At 46.5% G+C, this 20,187-nt stretch overlaps 1 protein-coding gene across 1 annotated transcript in view; it reads left to right on the forward strand.

The window, feature by feature from the left end:
• LOC135195728 (rho-associated protein kinase 2-like) overlaps window positions 1–20,187 on the forward strand; it is a 166,614-nt gene that overhangs the window by 81,072 nt on the left and 65,355 nt on the right. Inside the window, 1 exon segment of the mRNA XM_064222155.1 lies at window positions 32–239. Within this exon segment, the coding sequence (XP_064078225.1) occupies window positions 32–239 (208 nt within the window).

Consider the following 20,187-nt stretch of genomic DNA (forward strand, 5'->3'; position numbering starts at 1 on the left):
GACTGGTTTAAAATAACTTTATGGCTTTCAGCTTGAAACTGCTTATGAGAGAGAAACTTTGGCCCGGAAAGAAGCTGACAAGGTGTCTGATCGTTTAGTTCAATTAGAAAAGGACAAAACATCTCTGGAATTGGAGTTAAGAAGTATGACAAATAGGTATGAGCAGGAAGCAAAAGCCCTGCGGGAGGCCAATTCTGCTGCCCCTACCAACCATCAGACAAGTGCTCAAGCCTTAGCAGGTATTGCTTTTTCCAGTGAGGTATTACTTGTCAAGTTATGGACTTTTTAGGGAAACTACCAAACTCCTTAGTTATTATGAAATCTGTAGTTAGAGGTGAATATTGGAGCAAGGTTAAATCAAATAACTTGGGCAGGTAGACAGTAAGATGAAAGGGAGAAGATAAAGAGGAAGGTAAAAAGCCTATAATTAATTAAGCACTGCCCTGCTTATTCACTGAAACTTCCCTGGAATTTCTCACTTCTAGATTAGTCATGTAGACTCCTAATTTCCTGACTATTTTTTATCTTCAATTAATAAATTGCTATTTTTGTAAACAAAAAAATATAAAGGCAGAATAAAAACATGTCTTTCATCTCGTACTATTCGATAATGGAGACCCTTTTGGGTAAGTCTAGGGGAAGTAAAGAATTTTTTACTTTATTACTGTATACTGTAAAGAGAGATTGTTCCGGTACGATATATAAACCTTTCGGTCCTTTTACAATGGGAAGGTAACTAGCGGCAGCTGGATGATCGTAAGCTTTGAACAAGGGAGTTCGGGAGTTAACTGGTTGTCCGACAGTGCGCGCACCGCGCGACTGGGAGGTGAAGAACCACTTTTGCTTTCAGCCGTGTGTGTGGAGGACGTGTTCGTCATCGCTCTCTGCCCGCTTCATTGTCGTATGCTTTGCTTTTGTTGTGAATTTCAACTTGGTTTGTCAGTGTTTGAAAGTGAATTGTAAGTACCTACCGTCTTTTTCATCTTTTATTACATTGATTTTATGGATCATCAGACATGGAGCTATCCCTGCGCCCCCCCATCAACCGTAGTGTGTGCCCGGGGGTGGAGGGCCTCTAGTGTTGGGTCTTCCGCTCTTTTCTGAAGATTGATCCTCATTGCGCTCGGTGCTGAGGGGGTGAATGCGCTCGGCCCGAGCCTTGTATTGTTTGTGTGATAGTGTGAAAGTGAAAATTGTAAGTACAGTATTCTTTTTCATTTTCATTTATTATCATGCCCTTTGTGCTCGGTGCCGAGGGAGCGAATGCTCTCGGCCCGAGCCTTGCATTTTTTGTGTGAAAGTGAAAGTGAAAATTGTGAGTACAATATTCATTTTCGTTTTCATTTATTATTACCATTATGGATCAAGGATTCCGCTCATTACCGGGAATAGATCCTCATGCCTTGCGCTCGGTGCCGAGGGCGCGAATGCGCTCGGGCCGAGCCGTGTAACATTTGTTCTAATTGGTCAGAGGTGCAGTGGGTGTTGTACGAGGGCAGGAAGAAATGAAGGCCTGCCAAGGAGTCGTCGGAAAGCTCTCCCGCGACTCCCTTGGTAACCGATACTTCGTCTTCTTTCTTGCCCCCTCGCTCAGCTCCCACGTACGGCGCCTTCCCCTTCGGGGGGGGGGGGGTTTGAGGTCCTTCTCTTCGCCCTATCTGTCGAGGTATATGTATAGGAGGACGCTCGTTACCCGACGTGCATTTGTATTCGGGGTCTTCTGTTCGCTCGGGGTGGCCGCCCCCCCCCCAACTTCCGACTATTGCTTCCTCAGGGCTCCTGCTGCGAGGGACTACCTTGGCCAGGTGTGGATGTCGCTAGGACTTCAGGGCATGCCGAGCGTCCAGGGGCTGCTCCAGCATCTGGCGGGGGCTGTGCCGGTTACCCATGGATCGGTGACCACCACTACACGATCTCGTCTCCAGGGTACGCCACCCCTCCTCACCTGGTTTACACCTCTCATGATGTTGGTGACGCAACGGCTGCCGTGCAGGGCCCGATCCCTGCCGTGCCGAGGAGGGGCATGCCGAGCGTCCAGGGGCTGCTCCAGCATCTGGCGGGGGCTGTGCCGGTTACCCATGGAGCGGTGACCACCACTACACGATCTCGTCTCCAGGGTACGCCACCCCTCCTCACCTGGTTTACACCTCTCATGATGTTGGTGACGCAACGGCCGCCGTGCAGGGCCCGATCCCTGCCGTGCCGAGGAGGGGTGTGCCTCCCCCTCCGGGTTCTTCTTGCTGCCAGCCCCGGTCTTCCATTGCCCGAAGAGCTCGCCCCTGGACCTGCCGCCGGTACCCAGGATGTCGCTGGCTGCTGCCCAGTCTCCTGGAGTACCTGCCCTGTCTGCTGTACCTGCCATACCTGCCGCTGCTGCTGTTCCTGCTGTCCCTGCTGTTCCCACACCTGCCAACGTCGTTCCAGCCAGCGGTGTTGCTGCCCCAGACGCTGGCCCTTCCGGACAGGTGCAGCCGGGTCCTGTTGCTTCGGCAACAGCAGCCCCGGCTCCATCCTGGATGGAGGACTTGACGCCTGTCCTGAGGGAGCTGACGAAGAGAAGAAGAGGAGGAAGGTGTCGTCGTCGTCTGCAGCCGAAGGCTACTTTGGACCCTCACACTATTTGTGTAAGATGTAGGGGAAGGGAATGTTCAGTTGAGAATACGTGTGATGTATGTGAGAATCTAACTGAAATTCAATGGAAGGATTTATCTGCATATGTTAGAAAGTTAGAGAAAGATAGAATAAGGAAAGCCTCGGCTAGAAGTTCTAGTAGATCCTGCTCTGCGGAACAGGATAGTATCTCTAACCCTGTAGTACCTTCGCCATCTTCTTATGTGGTTTCAGCTCCTTCCTCCAGCAGCGAACTCGTAGATGCGTCTTCCGAGAGAGCCGTTGTGGAAGTGTCAATACGCAATTTGCAACAGCATTTGCGTGACTTGGATAAAGGTAAGAGTGAAGTGTGCAGTGACGTGTGCAGTGTCCCCAGTGCAGTGGAGGGGGCGTCTGACCGACTCCGCATCGCTCCTAGGCCTAGACCTCTTTCAGACTCCCATGCCCAAGGGAGGAGGAATGTTGAAAGCCGCAAGGGGGATGTAGAGTATCCCCCATGGTCAGGCGTCCCTTCAGCAGATCCTGTAGACCCGTCCCAGGCTGCTTTGGATAGCTATAGGAAAAGCATCCTTAGGAAGTGCTTTTCCGATTCGGACTCTTCTTCACCTAAGCGTGGATGGAGCTCCACTTCCAGGTCGCGCCCTCTCAAGAGAGCCTGGAAGCCCTCGGAAGGAGGCGCTCTAGACTCCAGCCCGGAGCCTTTTCCGGAGTATTCTCCCGCACCAAAGAGAGCGATGAGGTCGCCGGAGTCTTCACCAGAAGGGATTTGCTTATCTACCAAGAAGTTCTTGTTGGGCCTTCAAGCGAATCTTTCATCCTTGGTTGGCTCTCTTTCGACAAGCAGGTGCAAGGAGCCTTCTCGCAGGAAGGACACCTCCCTTCCAGTAAAGAGCTCTTTTAGGAGGCCATCTCCTAGTAGGAGGTCAGACTCTAGTAGGCGCCTTTCTCCGAGAAGACCCCCTTTTCCTCCCAGAGTTTACGAAGGCGATTCGTGTTATGCTTCTTCTCAACATGGAAGATTATCTTCACCTCCCAGAACCTTTGATTCGAGAAAGAGTCACGACGTTTCTAGACGCCAAAAGACAGGCTCTAGATCCTCTCCTTCTAGAGACGAATGCTCTCCTAGGAGTAGAATCTCCTCGCCAAGCAGGGGAAAGGAGCGAGAACGCTCTTCCCATAGAGAGAGAGGTGAGAAGTCCCCTCCCTCCAGGAGTTATGATGGCTCTCCTAAAAAGCGCCAGCTTACGGTAAGACGCCAGGATGATGGAAGTCCCTTACCTTCTTCAAGACCTGGGGCTCGGGATAGGCTCTCCGCAAGGGAGTCAAGCGCCTCTCCTTACAGGTGCCAAGAACTTAAAAAGAGTTTGTCTAGGGATTCGTGCCCTAAGCCTGGAAGAGGCTCAAGAGTAGGCGCATACTCCTCTCCTACCAGGCGCCAAGAGCCTGAAAGGAGCCTTATCTTGGATTTGCGCCCTGCTCCTGGAAGCCGAGCAAGAGTAGGCGCAAGTGCCTCTCCTTACAGGCAACAAGAGCCTAAGAAGAGCCTGAATATGGATCCACGCTCTACTCCTGGAGGAGGCTCAAGAATAGGCACAAACGCCTCTTCTCGCAGGCGCCAAGAGCCTGAAAGGAACCTAATTTTAGATTCTCGCCCTACTCCTGAGAGAAGCTCAAGAGTAGGCGCAAGCGCCTCTCCTTATACGAGCCAAGATCCTGGGAGGAGCCTAAACCTGGAATCGCGCCCTACTCCTGGTAGACGCTCGAGATTAGGCGCATACACCTCGCCGAGCAGGCGCCAAGAGCCTGGTAAGGTAGGCTCAAGAGCCTCTCCGCTCAGGTATCAAGAACCGGTAGAGCGGCAGGAAGCGAAGGGTTCTTATATCCCGAGGACAGGGAGTAAGCTTATCCCGGATAATGAACCTGCTTCTTCCTCTGGCGTACGCTTGAAGGAAAAGAGTATCGTACCCTCTAGGAGTTCTTCTCCTAAGAAGTCTCCCTCTCCAAATGTAACCTTGGAGGAAGTCTTGGAAGAGGAGGAACCTAAAGAGGTGGGAGTCTCAGATTATAAGAGACTTTCTTCTCTTCTGCTTCAGGAGTTCGGGGACTCTTAGTTCGCTGATCCTCCTTCTCCAGGCTCTCTTCTTTCGAGCACGAGACTGGCGAAGTCCCCCTCTTTTGTTAAGATGAGACCTACGCTCTCAATGAGAAAGGCGATTAAGAGTCTTGAGAACTGGCTCCTGGTTAAGAAGGAGGCAGGTCAGACGGTCTTTATGTGCCTGCCGTCTAGACTGGCAGGGAAGCCGGGTGTCTGGTACGACACTAAAGAGCCGATGGGGTTAGGCCTTCCTTCGTCGGCAGACGCGGATTTCTCGGCTTTAGTGGACTTCTCGAGGAGGTGCTCTTTACTTTCGGCGAAAGCGTTGTGGGAAATGTGCGAGATGGATCATTTGCTCAAGGGTCTGTTTCGCACATTAGAAGTCTTCAACTTTATGGACTGGGCCTTAGGAGCCCTAGCAAAAAGAGCGCAGGATCCGGAGTTCGTAACTATGGAGGTATTGACCAGTGTCCTTTCGTGCCTAGACAAGGCGGTCATGGATGGATCCACGGAAGTGGCCTCTCTATTTGGATCAGGAGTACTCAAGAAAAGGTCCGTCTATAGCTCTTTTCTAGCCAAGTCAGTTTCTCCTTTGCAGAGATCCTCGTTACTATTTTCCCCTCTCTCAGGATACCTGTTTCCACAGGAAACAGTTAGGGATATTTCAAGATCCCTTTCGGAGAAGGCGACGCAAGATCTTCTTGCTCAGTCCGCCAAGAGGCTGAAACCAGCTGTGCCTATGGCTAGAAGAGAGGTGGGGACGCATAAGGCGTCATTCCAACAGCCCTTTCGAGGACGAGCAACCTCTAGACCCACTCTCAAGAGTAGGAGATCGTTCAAGAGAGGACGATCTTCTCGAAGACCTTTTTCGAAACCGCAGTGAGACAGGAGTCCTCCAGACTCCAGTAGGAGCCAGACTCTTGAAGTTTGCAAGAGTCTGGGCTCAGAGAGGGGCGAACAACTGGTCCCTCTCGATCCTCGAGAGAGGATATCTTATCCCCTTCAGGAAAAAACCTCCCTTAACCACGACGCCAAGGGAGTTGGCGGCGAGATACAGGGATCCATTAAAAAACCAAGCCCTCCTGCATTTGGTGCAACAAATGTTCGAAAAGGAGGCAATAGAAAAGGTTCAAGACCTTCAGTCCCCAGGCTTTTACAATCGCCTCTTCCTGGTACCGAAAGCCTCAGGGGAGTGGCAACCAGTGCTGGACGTAAGCGCCCTAAATCACTTTGTGATCAAAACAAAGTTTACAATGGAGACGACTTCATCTGTTCTCGCAGCGCTAAGGCAGGGGGATTGGATGGTGTCCCTGGACCTTCAAGATGCCTACTTTCATGTACCCATTCATCTCTTGTCCAGAAAGTACCTAAGGTTTATGGTACAGGGCCAAGTGTATCAGTTTCGCGCCCTGTGTTTCGGTCTTGCCACAGCTCCCCAAGTTTTCACGGGGCTGATGAAAAATGTAGCTCATTGGCTACATTTGAAAGGAATAAGAATATCTCTGTATCTCGACAATTGGCTGATTCGTTCTCAATCAAGGAATCGATGTCTGGAGGACCTAAAGTCGACTTTGGATCTAGCTCAGTCCTTGGGACTGTTAATAAACCCCGGGAAGTCCCAGATGGATCCCCAGCAAAGCATTGTCTATCTGGGGATTCTGATGGATTCTTGGGGTTTTCAAGTATATCCATCCTTGGAAAGACAGGATCGAGGTATACAGAAAGTGAAGACCTTCCTAGAGAAAGAACGATGTTCCGTGAGGGAATGGATGAGTCTTCTGGGGACCCTTTCCTCGCTGGAACAGTACGTTTCTCTAGGGAGGCTTCACATAAGACTCCTTCAATTCTTCTTGAAGGAGAATTGGGATCAGAGGAATCAGGATCTTTTGGACTCCTTTCCTCTCTCCAGAGCAATAAAGAAAGAGCTCAACTGGTGGTTAAAACCAGGAAGACTCAACGAGGGACTATCACTGCAGTTACCGAACCCCTCCCTAGTGTTGTTTACAGACGCTTCAGAAGTGGGATGGGGGGCGACTCTGGGCTCAAGAGAAGTGTCAGGCACCTGGAGTGGGGAACAGGTGTCCTGGCACATCAACGAGAAAGAGCTAGTGGCAGTGCATCTAGCTCTCATGCAGTTAGAATCCCAAGTCTCAAATTCAGTGTTGCAAGTGAACTCGGACAACACGACAGCTCTAGCCTACATAAGGAAGCAGGGGGGGACTCACTCTCTCTCCCTTTACGAGAAGGCAAAGGAGCTTCTCCTGTGGGCAAAGGAACGGAACATCTCGCTATTAACGAGGTTTATACAAGGGGAAAAGAATGTGAGAGCAGACTTGCTAAGCAGGAGGGATCAATTCATTCCCACAGAGTGGACTCTGCACTCGGAGGTCTGCAACCAACTTTGGAACCTCTGGGGGAGATCCAACATAGACCTCTTTGTAACGCATTGGAATGCGAGGCTGGAGAACTACTGCTCTCCGATTTCGGATTCGAGAGCAGTAGCAATAGACGGTCTCCTTCTAGATTGGAAGGGAATAGACGGTTACGCCTTTCCTCCTTTCAAGATCATAGGAGAAGTCATAAGAAAGTTTGTCTCAGCGGAGGGAGCAAAGCTGACCCTCATCGCCCCATTCTGGCCAGCCCAAGATTGGTTCACAGAGGTACTGGAATGGATGATAGATTTTCCAAGGTCCCTTCCCTTACGGAACAGTACGTTTCTCTAGGGAGGCTTCACATAAGACTCCTTCAATTCTTCTTGAAGGAGAATTGGGATCAGAGGAATCAGGATCTTTTGGACTCCTTTCCTCTCTCCAGAGCAATAAAGAAAGAGCTCAACTGGTGGTTAAAACCAGGAAGACTCAACGAGGGACTATCACTGCAGTTACCGAACCCCTCCCTAGTGTTGTTTACAGACGCTTCAGAAGTGGGATGGGGGGCGACTCTGGGCTCAAGAGAAGTGTCAGGCACCTGGAGTGGGGAACAGGTGTCCTGGCACATCAACGAGAAAGAGCTAGTGGCAGTGCATCTAGCTCTCATGCAGTTAGAATCCCAAGTCTCAAATTCAGTGTTGCAAGTGAACTCGGACAACACGACAGCTCTAGCCTACATAAGGAAGCAGGGGGGGACTCACTCTCTCTCCCTTTACGAGAAGGCAAAGGAGCTTCTCCTGTGGGCAAAGGAACGGAACATCTCGCTATTAACGAGGTTTATACAAGGGGAAAAGAATGTGAGAGCAGACTTGCTAAGCAGGAGGGATCAATTCATTCCCACAGAGTGGACTCTGCACTCGGAGGTCTGCAACCAACTTTGGAACCTCTGGGGGAGATCCAACATAGACCTCTTTGTAACGCATTGGAATGCGAGGCTGGAGAACTACTGCTCTCCGATTTCGGATTCGAGAGCAGTAGCAATAGACGGTCTCCTTCTAGATTGGAAGGGAATAGACGGTTACGCCTTTCCTCCTTTCAAGATCATAGGAGAAGTCATAAGAAAGTTTGTCTCAGCGGAGGGAGCAAAGCTGACCCTCATCGCCCCATTCTGGCCAGCCCAAGATTGGTTCACAGAGGTACTGGAATGGATGATAGATTTTCCAAGGTCCCTTCCCTTACGGAACGATCTTCTCAGACAGCCCCACTTCGACAGATACCACAAAAACCTCCCCGCTCTCAGTCTGACTGCCTTCAGACTGTCGAAGGACTCGTCAGAGCGAGGGGGTTTTCACGCGCAGCTGCAAAGGCAATTGCAAGAGCCAGAAGACCCTCAACTATACGCATGTACCAGTCGAGGTGGGAGGTCTTCCGAAGGTGGGCCAGGAATCAGAATGTATCCTCTTTCAGTACCTCTGTGACGGAGATAGCGGATTTTCTGCTGTATTTGAGGCAGAAATGTAAACTAGCAGTCTTTACCATAAAAGGTTATAAGAGCATGCTTTCATTAGTTTTTAGACATACAGGACTGAACATCACAGACGATAAAGATCGGCATGATTTAATTGGGTCCTTCAAGACTTTGAAGTCCAAAACATCTAAACCACCTAGCTGGAACCTGGATGTGGTATTGAAATTCCTTATGTCAGAGAAGTTTGAACCTCCTAATAATTCTTCTTTTAGAGATCTAACTAGAAAATCTCTCTTCCTGTTTGCATTAGCCTCGGCTAAGAGAATAAGCGAGATTCAGGCTTTAGAGGGCACAGTGGGTTTTAAGAAGGACTCTGCAGTATGCTACTTTAATCCCCTATTTTTAGCCAAAAATGAGAATCCTTCTAAGCCTTGGCCAAGGACTTTTGAAATTAAAGGATTGTCGTCCCTGGTGGGGAGAGAGGTAGAGAGGACCTTATGTCCAGTCAGGATCCTCAAGTTCTATCTAGAAAGGAAGAAGGGAATGGGAGGAAACTCGGAGAGTCTTTGGTGCTCAGTAAGGAATCCGAGTAGGACCATGTCAAAGAATGCCCAAGCCTTCTTTATTAGAGACATTATTAAAGAAGCCCATTCATCATGTGAAGAGGAACATTTCAGACAACTGAGAGTGAAAGCGCATGAGGTCAGAGCTGTGGCTACTTCCTTAGCTTTTCATAAAAATATGTCTTTACAGGCTTTAGTCGAATCCACATACTGGTGATGTAATTGAGTATTTGCATCTAACTATTTGAGAGATGTACATGTCTTTTATGTGCTTCTCTCTCGGACCTTACGTATCTGCGGATTCGGTGCTGGGACAGGGGGCTGAAACCGATCTTAATTAGATTAGATAGATTAGAAAATTTTAATTTTGTGGTGTTGTTTTTATGGGTTTGGTTTGGTCACGGCAGCGACGACTGATTCTCGCGTTAATTTTCATGTCTTGAAAGGAGAAGTCTGTAAGTACATTTGTGGAGAGGATGGTGTCCTAATTGATATTAACTGTATACAAGTTAGTTTCTTTGATCGCAACAGAAAGTTATTGAGAGTTAGTTGTGGTAACGCAGTGAATAAACATCTCTTATTAAAACAGGCCAGACGGCGTAGGCCTGTTGATTTTTATGTAACTGAATATTTAACAAAATCTAACCAGGTAATATTCTATAACTTGAGGCAGTTAAAAAAGCAATTTCCAGCTAAGATAAAATCTGTATTTACTCTGGGATGGCATTACTCATGTCAGGTTCGTTAACAATGACCGGTCCCGCAGGGTCTCAACCCTAACTGAACTGCGAGATATAGACCAACAAGAAATGCCAGTTATGGATGCTGTGGATAATTTGAATGTTAATGCTGAAACACCCGGTGTTGCTGTGTAAGTACTGTATTGTAATCAATGATGACTTCTATTGATTTTTAAAAACGGTGATTACCCTATACTGACGCTAGATCTGGATAATTATTCTCCTCCCTTGTGTAATTATCTTGACTGTGAGTTAATATCTAATATGGTAACTGTTACAGGTTTTAATATATTACTCTTGAACATACGAAGTTGTAAAAAGAATTTTATGCATTTTGTGTCACATTTTGCTAACCTGTTAACCCTGTTTTCATGTGTAATCTTTACTGAAACTTGGTTATCTCCTGATATAGACGTAAATTATGTAATTCCTGGATTTTACTCTCATGATATATATCGAAACCATTATGGTGGAGGAGTGAAGATATTTATAAAATATGGCATACGGGCGAAAATTTTAGAAAATTTCTCGTTTGTTAATGACCTCTTCGAGGTCTTAACAGTTGTACGGAACTTTAACAGTGTTGACGTTGTCTGCTCTGCTCTTCTACCATCCCCCATACTTCCTCCCCTGAGAATAACAATGCGTTTTGTCTCTAATTACTTATCCTTCTTGAGAGATTTACTTGCTAAGTACAAGAAAGTGATAGCATGCGGTGATTATAATATCAATCTGCTTAATATGGGTTTGGTAAATTTGGATATATTGATAATTTTATTAATGGTATGTTTGAAATTGGCTTTACGCCATTGGTTACAATACCCACCAAATAAACATCGAATAGTGTTTTAACAAGGTTCAGCCTATTGGACCATATTTGGATTATTAATATTGATAATGTGAATAACACTTACGTTATCCTTATGATCTACAGACCATTTTATTGTTATGGCTTCATTTAAGCCTTTTGCTAACCAACTTTTTTTTATAGGTAGGGTTTGCTCAGGTGAGGAGATCGTTTAGCAAGAGGAGCTTGACGACTTTTAGGTTTCTTGTGTCTAATTTTAATCCTCGTGAGTTTGTTCGTATGGTAGTTTTGATACTGTATATGAATCTTACTTTGCTGGTGTTTTTGTTTTAAACTTTATGAGAGCTCATTCCCTCTTAAAAAATCCTTACCCAAACTGATCGAGCCAGCTCCATGGATGACACCTATTCTGAAATCTTGTATTGCTAAAAGTCCAGGTTATATAAATGTACTTGAAAGGTAAGATTGAGAAGTTCGGCCTATACTCAATATAGAATATGCTAACAAAAGCAATTAGACTGGCCAAACGAGTATACTATTATAGTAAATTTAAAGATGCTGGAAATGATACTTCGAAACTGTGGTTAATTATTAATAGTCTTATAAAAACTAAAAAAGCTGCCAGCCTGGAATATATCCAGACACTGATGGGATTTTGACTGGTTTGGATTTGGTCAACTATGTCAATAATTTTTTTTATAAATGCTGCTGCCTCCATTGTGGGTTAATTTAGAACCACTGCTTGTAACTACCTACCATACCCCTCCAATAATGACAACGTGTTTTACTTAAGGCCGACTGATCATGTAGAGGTGGCACACGTTATCAGAAGTTTTAAAAAATAAAGGCAATAAAATTTGTGACATAACGCCGTTATATTGAAGGATAGCTGTAATGTATTTGCTTCCCATTATGCAATGCTCTATATGTTCCATTAATGCAGCCTGAATTTCCTAGTCGACATAAGGTTGCAAGAGTTACTCCTGTATATAAGTCTGGATTAGAAAGTATCATTGATAATTATAGGCCCCATATCGGTTGTTTTACCCGTGGCTTCAAAAATCTTTTGAAAGGTTAACTCTAGACAGAATGAACAGCTTCATTGAAAAGTACTCTATTCTTAATAATTCTCAATATGGCTTCCGCAAGAATAGAAGTACTACACAGGCCATTATTAAATTTCTCTCTATTGCAACAAAGGCTTATCAAGAGAAGAGTTTCTGTGTCTGCTTCTTCCTTGACTTGAGAAAGGCATTTGACACTGTGTCTCACAAAATACTTTTGGATAAACTACAGCATTATGGGTTTCGTGGCCAATTTCATCTATACCTAAGATCATACTTTGCTAACAGAAGGCAGTTTGTAAGCGTAAATGGTGTTGATTCTTGATGTTAAAGTGATTACATGTGGTGTCCTCAAGGGTCTATACTTGTCCTCTCTGTTTTAATATATTTATAAATGACCTACCTAATGCAGTGCAGGCCGAAACAATTTTATTTGCGGATGATGCTGCTTTTCTGTTGGTATCCCATTCATTCACCGAGCTTATGAATAAAGTTAGAATTTGTTTAATGAACTTGAGTATACTTAAAGCAAATATGCTAACTCCTAATACTAGTAAGCGTAAAGTTGATGTTTGTCCTGACCAGGTCTCCCCAAGAACTTCCCGCCCTATCTTTCGCTGGTGGCATTATTGAATGGGTAACGGTACTTCAAATTCATACCTAGGCTTGACTATCACTAATACTGACATATACAAACACATTAACAATGTCTCACTTAATGTCAGCCGTATAACTGGAGCAATTAGTTAGTACCTCGTGATTTCGTGCCGACTGACATATTGCTTAAACTATATTATGCTCTAGTGCTCCCCTACTTGAATAACCACCTCTTAATTATGGGCTCGGCACCTGTTACTGTGCTTAAGAGATTGAAGGTACGTGTCAACAACTTGTTAAGAATAATAATTCTGGGAGTCAGATATGAGGATGAAGAACCGGTGATGATCGGGCACATCGGAACTATATCACGTTTTGCAAATACTAAAACATAAGTAGCCTGTATAAACTAAGCTTATTCAAGTTCTTGAGAAAGACTGCTTTATAGGTGAGCTGCCTTACTTTTATGATCTTTTGTTACGCCCACTTGAGTTCCCATGAATATGCTACTAGGGGCCGTGGTTATCCATACACCTATCATACGTACGGAGGTGTTGAAAGGAGATTCTCCACTATCAGCTGATTGGGCTTAACAATGAACTTGACAGAAAGCTTTTAGAAGATTCCTTTTATGTTTCTCTCAGAAATTACAAAAACTGTTACTTGCACAACAGTAGGTATTTTAAGGGGTGTTGAACTGTGCTTTTAAAGACTCCTTTTAGTTACCCAGGTATTTTTTATTCCTTGGAACACAAGCTGGACGTGTGTGTTTATTTTATTGGCATTTGTATGAATGCTTTTTGTGTTGCAAGCTGGACTTGCCTTCTTTTGTATTTTTAATGGCTTTACTTAGTATTATATCTTACTTAGTATTATAACCCTTTGTCAAAATAGGCTCGACCCATGTATTTTTATGTCTCTGTTTAGCTTGTAAGTCTGTATAACTTTTATGAAAAACCAGTAAACTTGCCTTATGTTATCGCCATATAAGCATTAATTGCTTCGGCGAATTTTCTGTTTATACTATGAATTTGTAACAAATAAGGACAAACAAATATACTATACTATACTATACTATACTATGGTTGATTGAAAGTGGTAGTGGAAATGTACCACTTTCAAATCGTAGTTTCTAACAATATTAGTATGGTCAGGTGTTCGAGATTGGTTTTCATGCTCCTTGTAATGGTTTGGACCTAGGCTCTGTCTTGTAAGAGGGTTAGTCCCCGTTGATATGACAAAGGTGAAGGCTCTACCATGTAAGTGGGATAGCCCCATTAGTACGATCTGAGACAAGGCTCTGTCGAGTAAGCGGGCTAGCCCCCATTGATAAGATCCAGAAGAGTTCTCAGTGGCAGGTCTCATCCTCACTGAAACTCTTGAGGCAAGCAGACTCATAGACAGTATTCATGAAGTCTTCTGCCCAATAAGGTAGGAGCCTAGGTTTTAAGAATATTTTATAGTACCTACAACAAGACGTTGTTTCCCTGTTTTTTGAATTGCTATTTATATTGAGTAACTATCTCTTACCCTCCACCAAGGGTGCCAATCAGCTAAGTATATATCTGACGGGTAAGTTGCATGTATAAAAATGAAATTGTTAAGATACAATAAAGTTTTATACATACTTACCTGGCAGATATATACGTTTAATGGCCCACCCAGCCTCCCCTCAGGAGATAGGTGGAAGAGAAAATCTGTCGGAAAACGGGAATGGTTCCTATTGCCGCCACCCAGCGGCGGTAGGGGGTCGATCACCTGACCTACCTGTAGCGTGTGCCGCGAGTTTTGAATTCTGTTGGACGTCAGAGACATTAGCTAAGTATATATCTGCCAGGTAAGTATGTATAAAACTTTATTGTATCCTAACAATTTCATTTTCCCAGACTCTGAGAGGCCATCGCCGCAAGGTGATGGCTGCTCGTACTCGCTTCTCCAACTGCTAGTTCCGCTGGGAAGGCGAGCAAGTATCCAATTCCTCCCCCATTCCCTCTCTCCTTACGGCTACGAGGGAAAGGGGAGGGATCCTGCAGAGTTCTCTGTAGGATTCCACGTTGGGGACTGCGTTCCTGGGGGGGACCTTTGGGTCCTACCGGATGTAAGTCCCCGTCGTTGAGGAAGGATCCTGCCCCATCCTCGATTTCTACGGGAATCAGGAGGACCACCAACCGATGATCGTCTGACAAATTCGGTGGGGGTTTCGCCGATCGCTTAGAATTCTTCGGAATTTCTAGCACTCTCAGAGTGAACGTTCTGGTTTTTTACGATCTGCAACCACTTGGGCGAAACCACGGTCCACAGTGGGCTAGACGAGAATCCCGGATAATTGTTACTACGATTATCGGGAATCTCGCCGAATGCTTGAATTCCTGGAATTTCTAACGCTCGGAAGAAGCACTGCTGGTGAAGGAAGAATATCTCACAGTAGGTGGCCAACCCTGGTATAGAGAAGAACGGACGGGGACATCCAGTTTGGCTTGAACTATTTTACGTATTTAGCGGGCCTTGAGAGAGGCTAGATACGTAAACGGAAATAATTGAAGGAAGACGAGTTGAAATTAATTGAACTTACCGTAAAACTGATTATTAATGAATATTTCTTTAGAGGAAAAGGTCACCAGAAAACTCAGCTCGTTACTTTACAGCTATTTATTTACAAAAAGGCCCGTGCTGGCCTGGAGAAAAGGTAAAAGATGGCCCCAACCGGAGTCATTCAAGCTGATTTTCATTCACTTGGGCAATGCACACTTGCGGGCAGAGAGAAGGCACGTGACTCATGGAATCTGGAAAAGAATCCCAGATTAAACGAGATAAAAGAAAAAATGACTTCTTGCTTTGATTAAGGCTGATTAATTCTCTAACATTGGGGAAAGTAATCTCGAATGTTTCACTGAGGTATGCACGAAAGCTTGGTCTTTAACAAGTCACAAAGGGAAGCACGTGGCCCGATGAGGACAAAGGGCTTTTGATGTAGAAGGGGTAAAAATGAGAATTGAAAATGAATTTAGCAAGAGTCGTATGGTAGTAAAAGGTGCTGGGTTGAAGTTTAATCTCTTAGACGTACCTGGATGCAATATTCAGTGTATTGTTGTGGGAAAACGTGGCGCCCGGCTGTGTCTTGGGCCTGGGTATCTTGGCGCACCACTCACGCCCTAGATAGGCCTAACAGGAAGGCAGGTAGTTGGACATCCGTCCGAGATCACAGACTGCAGTTGACTGAGAGCGATACTGGTTGTTTCTGAATCACGGGGCTTCCAAAGACCGCCTCGAGCATCGCCTGAAAAGTGGTAAACACAACGCCAGCAAATTGGGAAGGAAAATAGGTCTTATTGTAGAAGTCCCTAAAATCCATCTCGAAGCCTAGCTACTCTTGTGACTTGCCTCTCTTACCCTAAGCTTCCGTCAGACCGGAAATATCTCCCTACGACATGCCCACTCTCCCAACAACAGTCGCTTTAGGAGAAGGCATGGCTGCTTCTTTTATAATTAATATCACTAAAACTCTGCTGGGAAGGCGAGGCGTTCTATAGACGTAGCAGCTCCCCCTGTTAAGAAGGCATTCACTCCCTTTCGGGCGTGAAGGTCTTGGCTTAAATAAGTTGATCGCCTCGACTACCCAGTTCTCCTACTCTAACTTGAAGTTTTTTGAGCAGCGATACGGCTGACTACAATGGCCTACCTAACTTATAGGCAAAGATGCTAAGTGTACTAACTTAATGGAGTAATGTAGTCTAGCCTAAGTAATAACTACGGGTTGTCTTGTGACGACAGTCTACTCTACCCCTAGATAAGGTTACTTGAAAATTCTACTTGCTACTAACCTAATGCCCTGGTACTAAATCATTAGCCTAACCTACTCAATACAGTTAAATGAAGACGCAATCATTCCAGAGTGTGGTACGCACAACTACAGTTCAGCGACGGAATTGTTAAAATACATGAGAGTAATGGTGCGTGAGGATGATGAGTGGTTAGTGCATTACCAGGATGGAAATGTAATGAGGTAATTATATTTAAGTGAGGGTTAGTATCACAATGGCTAGGGGTTAGAGGGTTAGTTCTACTGGCAGAGATCAGGCTGGCTACCTTCTCTGGGTAGGTGCCAGGATCATTCTGCAAATGAATGTGACACTGTACCTCGGGCACAGGTGTCAAGGAGAGCATGTGGCTCTTTGGTTAGTGTGTTAATGACGTCCCTTCTTCTTCTTCTTCTTATTCCTCCAGGACCTGGCTATACCAGTCCTAGGAGTAGACGGAGGCCCTGACTCTGGGGAAAGGCCAGAAACGCCGGCAGGAGCAGAGGCAGTGGTAGCCTGAGGGATTTCAGGTGAACACCCTACTTCGGTATCTGCAGCAACCGTCGTAGAGGTGGAAACTACTGCAGGGGAGGCCCTCACTTCAGCTGCTGCGACAGCCGTAGTAAGGGGAAAACTCCAGGCTGACTCCTGGTCGGGCAGTTCCTGGTTTTCCAGGTGAGGTGAGAAGGTTAGGTCTGCCGGAGGTTCATCCTCGGGCGACAGTGGAGGGGTGAAGAAGATCAGGACCTTGGATTGGCCATGGGCTGCGGTAAGCTCCATGCCTGTTGGAGGATCTCCTGTAGGAGGATCCTTGGTTAGGTTAGGCGCCGGCGCTAGCTCGGGGCCAGGCGCAGAAGTCAAGTTCTGTGGTGGCTCTACGTCCAGGCTGGGCGGAGCTTGGCACTGCTCAGTGCTGCCAAGTGGTACTGGCAGAGTGTTGAGGTCGACTAGACCTGTGGCGGGTACCGGAGGTGCAATACCTCTCAGCGTGCCCTTGGAAATGGGAGACAGAGGCTCCTGTCTCTTTTGGAAGGCTAAGCCTTGTGGAAAATAGACATTGTCCACTGCTGGTAGTCGGCTAGGGCACCTAGGCCAATTAGTAGAGTGCCCTATTACGTTGCAGGTTTTGCAACGGAACTGTGAATGGTCAATCTCCCTCCTTGGTAACGGGGGAGACTGTTGGTGGACGTACTTCCTGGAGGAAGTAGAATTTCGATGACTCCTTGCCTTGGAGTGATTTGTTGTGGAGTTAGGACCCCTAGGCTTCTTGAACGGTGAGGGAGACTTCATGTCTTGCCCTAGGAGGAGGTCGTAACCTCCTGGAATGTAGCTTGCAACTGCAAGGGTACAAACTCTGGAGAAGTGAGGTCTGGTGACCCTCAGTTGGACGGTCGGAAGGATCAGTTTAATATGGTTGATACCTTCAATGGTGATTAAGTGACGTCTATCGACGTTTGCCCCTCGGGGGATTCGATTCTTCCTGTATTAGGAGATTTGTGTGCGCCAGAGTAGTCGTAGGCCTCTGACGTGGCTTGGCGGATAATGGCTTTGGAGGGGTGCGACTGTTATAGGGCCCTTAGCTGGGGGTCCTAGTGAAGAAGGATTGGTGACGGCCATTGCGATGGCAGGAATATTGTGGTTCGCGCACCCTCTGTAGTTGGCAGACATGGGACCCTTGCGGCCACAGTCTCGGCAGAACTTGTTCCAGAACCTCTTCCGTGGCACTGGACGGTAAGGCCGAGATGGCCCCACAGGTTGCGAATCTGTGGAGTCACCAAGGCTGGCAGTGTGCTCTGGCACAGGTGAAGAGTCCTCTCTGGCAGTGATTTGACGTGGGGAGGTTAAGGAAACCTCTGTTGAATCACCCTTGGAAACAAGTCCGGGGTTAACTGGTGGGCTTACCTCTTCCAAAGTGGAGGAGGTAGGCGGTAAAATGGTAAGAGGCTGAGATGATGCGGAAGAAACATCTGGCTCTGACACTGGGTCAGGGCCAGGTTCACAAATAAAAGGGATGTCTGGGACATCGGAGGCACTAGCCTCTGAATCTAAAACTGATGATTGATTATGAGGCATGCTGCAGGGATCCGGTGCATCTGGTAGTGGGAGTGGCGTCCAGGGGAGATGCGGCTTAAGTAAATCTCGGCCCAATATCACCTGATAAACATCATGAAATTGGTCAACTACGCCCAGGCGGCACAATGTGGTTTCCTTGGTCACCTGGTCCAGAAAGGGCATTTTTACATTCAGAAGGACCGAAGGAACAGAATAGAGGTTACCGTCAATCCATTCAAACTGAATTTCTTCGTTCGTCTGGATTTTGGCACCCCTAGCCAATGCCTTTCTGGAGATAAGGGAGACCTGGGCTTCGGTGTCGGCCATGACTTGTACCCACTGATAGGCTGTAGGAGACTGTTCATCAGGCAGGGCTACATGGTAGCCTTGGAGAAGTTCACCCTGGAAGCTCTCCTCCCAAGGTAGAGACTGACTTGGACACTGGTCGGAATCCACAGCATGCCCACGCACACAACAAGTGGTGCAGAACCTCCGCAACCACCTCTTACCGGGAGTCCAGCTCATGGTCTGGGGCTTAGAAACTAGCAGAGAGATTGCGTCATCTATGAGAGCTAGCTCATGCTTTCTCTCTTCTTCTCTTTCCTTTCTCTCTGCTTCTCTGGCTTTCTCCTCTGTTTCTCTTTCTTCCTTTTCTTGCAGGCGCGCAGCAGCCTGCTGCGCCTTTATCCACTGGTCAAGTGCTGGTCCAGTGTAACCGGCCTCCTTGCCCAGAGTTATGAGGGCTCCGAGCTTCTCTAGCTCTCTGGCAAAGAAGTCGCGGGGGGAATCAGGGGGGAAGACCGTTTCCCTTAGGCTGCAGTTAGAGGCTCTGATGAAAATGAAAATAATGGCCAGGAAAGGGTACTGAATGGAATGGGAGTGCCTACTGTGGGAAGTGGCACTCACTTGGAAATGTGTTCTGCGACGTGGTAATGAAAAGTCTGAAACGACTGGGTGCTCGGTGGCACTTTGTGAATGGCCACCTTTTGATGCTTGAGGGTGAAAAAATCACATGGAGTGTGCGGCGTACGTCACACTTACGGGCGTTCCCTACTTGGGAGACGTTGGAATGGGCTACCTGTAGGTCCAATACAGGTGCACGGCGCCTATGAGGAGGCGTTCCTTGGGCAGCACTAGTAGTGCTGGTATTGCGGCACTTCGGGAGGCGTTCCCTTGATTGGTCCGAAGGATCACTGACCCTTGTACATGGACACACTAAAGAATAGGGCGTTCCGTAAGGACGGACACGCAGGTTTACTTGGGGCACTGGTATCGTGCTGGTGTGTCCCGGACACTACATGCAGTATACTTAAATATACTGAAGTGAAATGGCACTGCTCATGGCAGAGTGTAATGGTGGAGGAGAGAAGGTAAAAGGTGGGAGTACTTCAGCAGCCAGTCGATGGACAGTGTCAAGAATTAGTGGCACTGTAAAATGGTAAGACCTGACGTGCACTGGTGGTGGCCAGTCCTAACTGGTGAAGACTTCTCTGTCTGGAAGTAATGAATTTGCGTGGCACACTGTGCGGGTTGTGCTTGGGGTATACGCAAGTCTTTTGTGATAAAAGAAAATGAAAAGACCACTCGGGCAGCGACAGGTAATGATAATTTTAGAAATGCTCAGTCCCTCGCTGAAGTACTCGATAAATGAAATATATAAATGCTTGCAAACTGCAATGGACACATGCGCGTACGTATCACGCTGTGTAAATGAAAGACACAAGAGACTAAAATAATGTTAATTCTGCATGCTATAATTAATGGTAAGATGTAGTACTCTTGGCTTCGGGAATAATGGGTTCTCTCTCTCTCTCTCTCTCTCTCTCTCTCTCTCTCTCTCTCTCTCTCTCTCTCTCTCTCTCTCTCTCTCTCGGAGAGGGTGAAAAATGATATATGAATGAACTCCCTTATAATTGAATTGAACTACTAATGTTAGTTTAATATGACGCAACTTGCGTTAAATGATTTACTTTCGTTAACGTGAAATGAAAGAATTGCTTTGGATAACGTTTTATGAAAATGAT

The sequence above is a fragment of the Macrobrachium nipponense genome, chromosome 16 (genome assembly GCF_015104395.2).
Source record: "Macrobrachium nipponense isolate FS-2020 chromosome 16, ASM1510439v2, whole genome shotgun sequence".
Taxonomy (NCBI): domain Eukaryota; kingdom Metazoa; phylum Arthropoda; class Malacostraca; order Decapoda; family Palaemonidae; genus Macrobrachium; species Macrobrachium nipponense.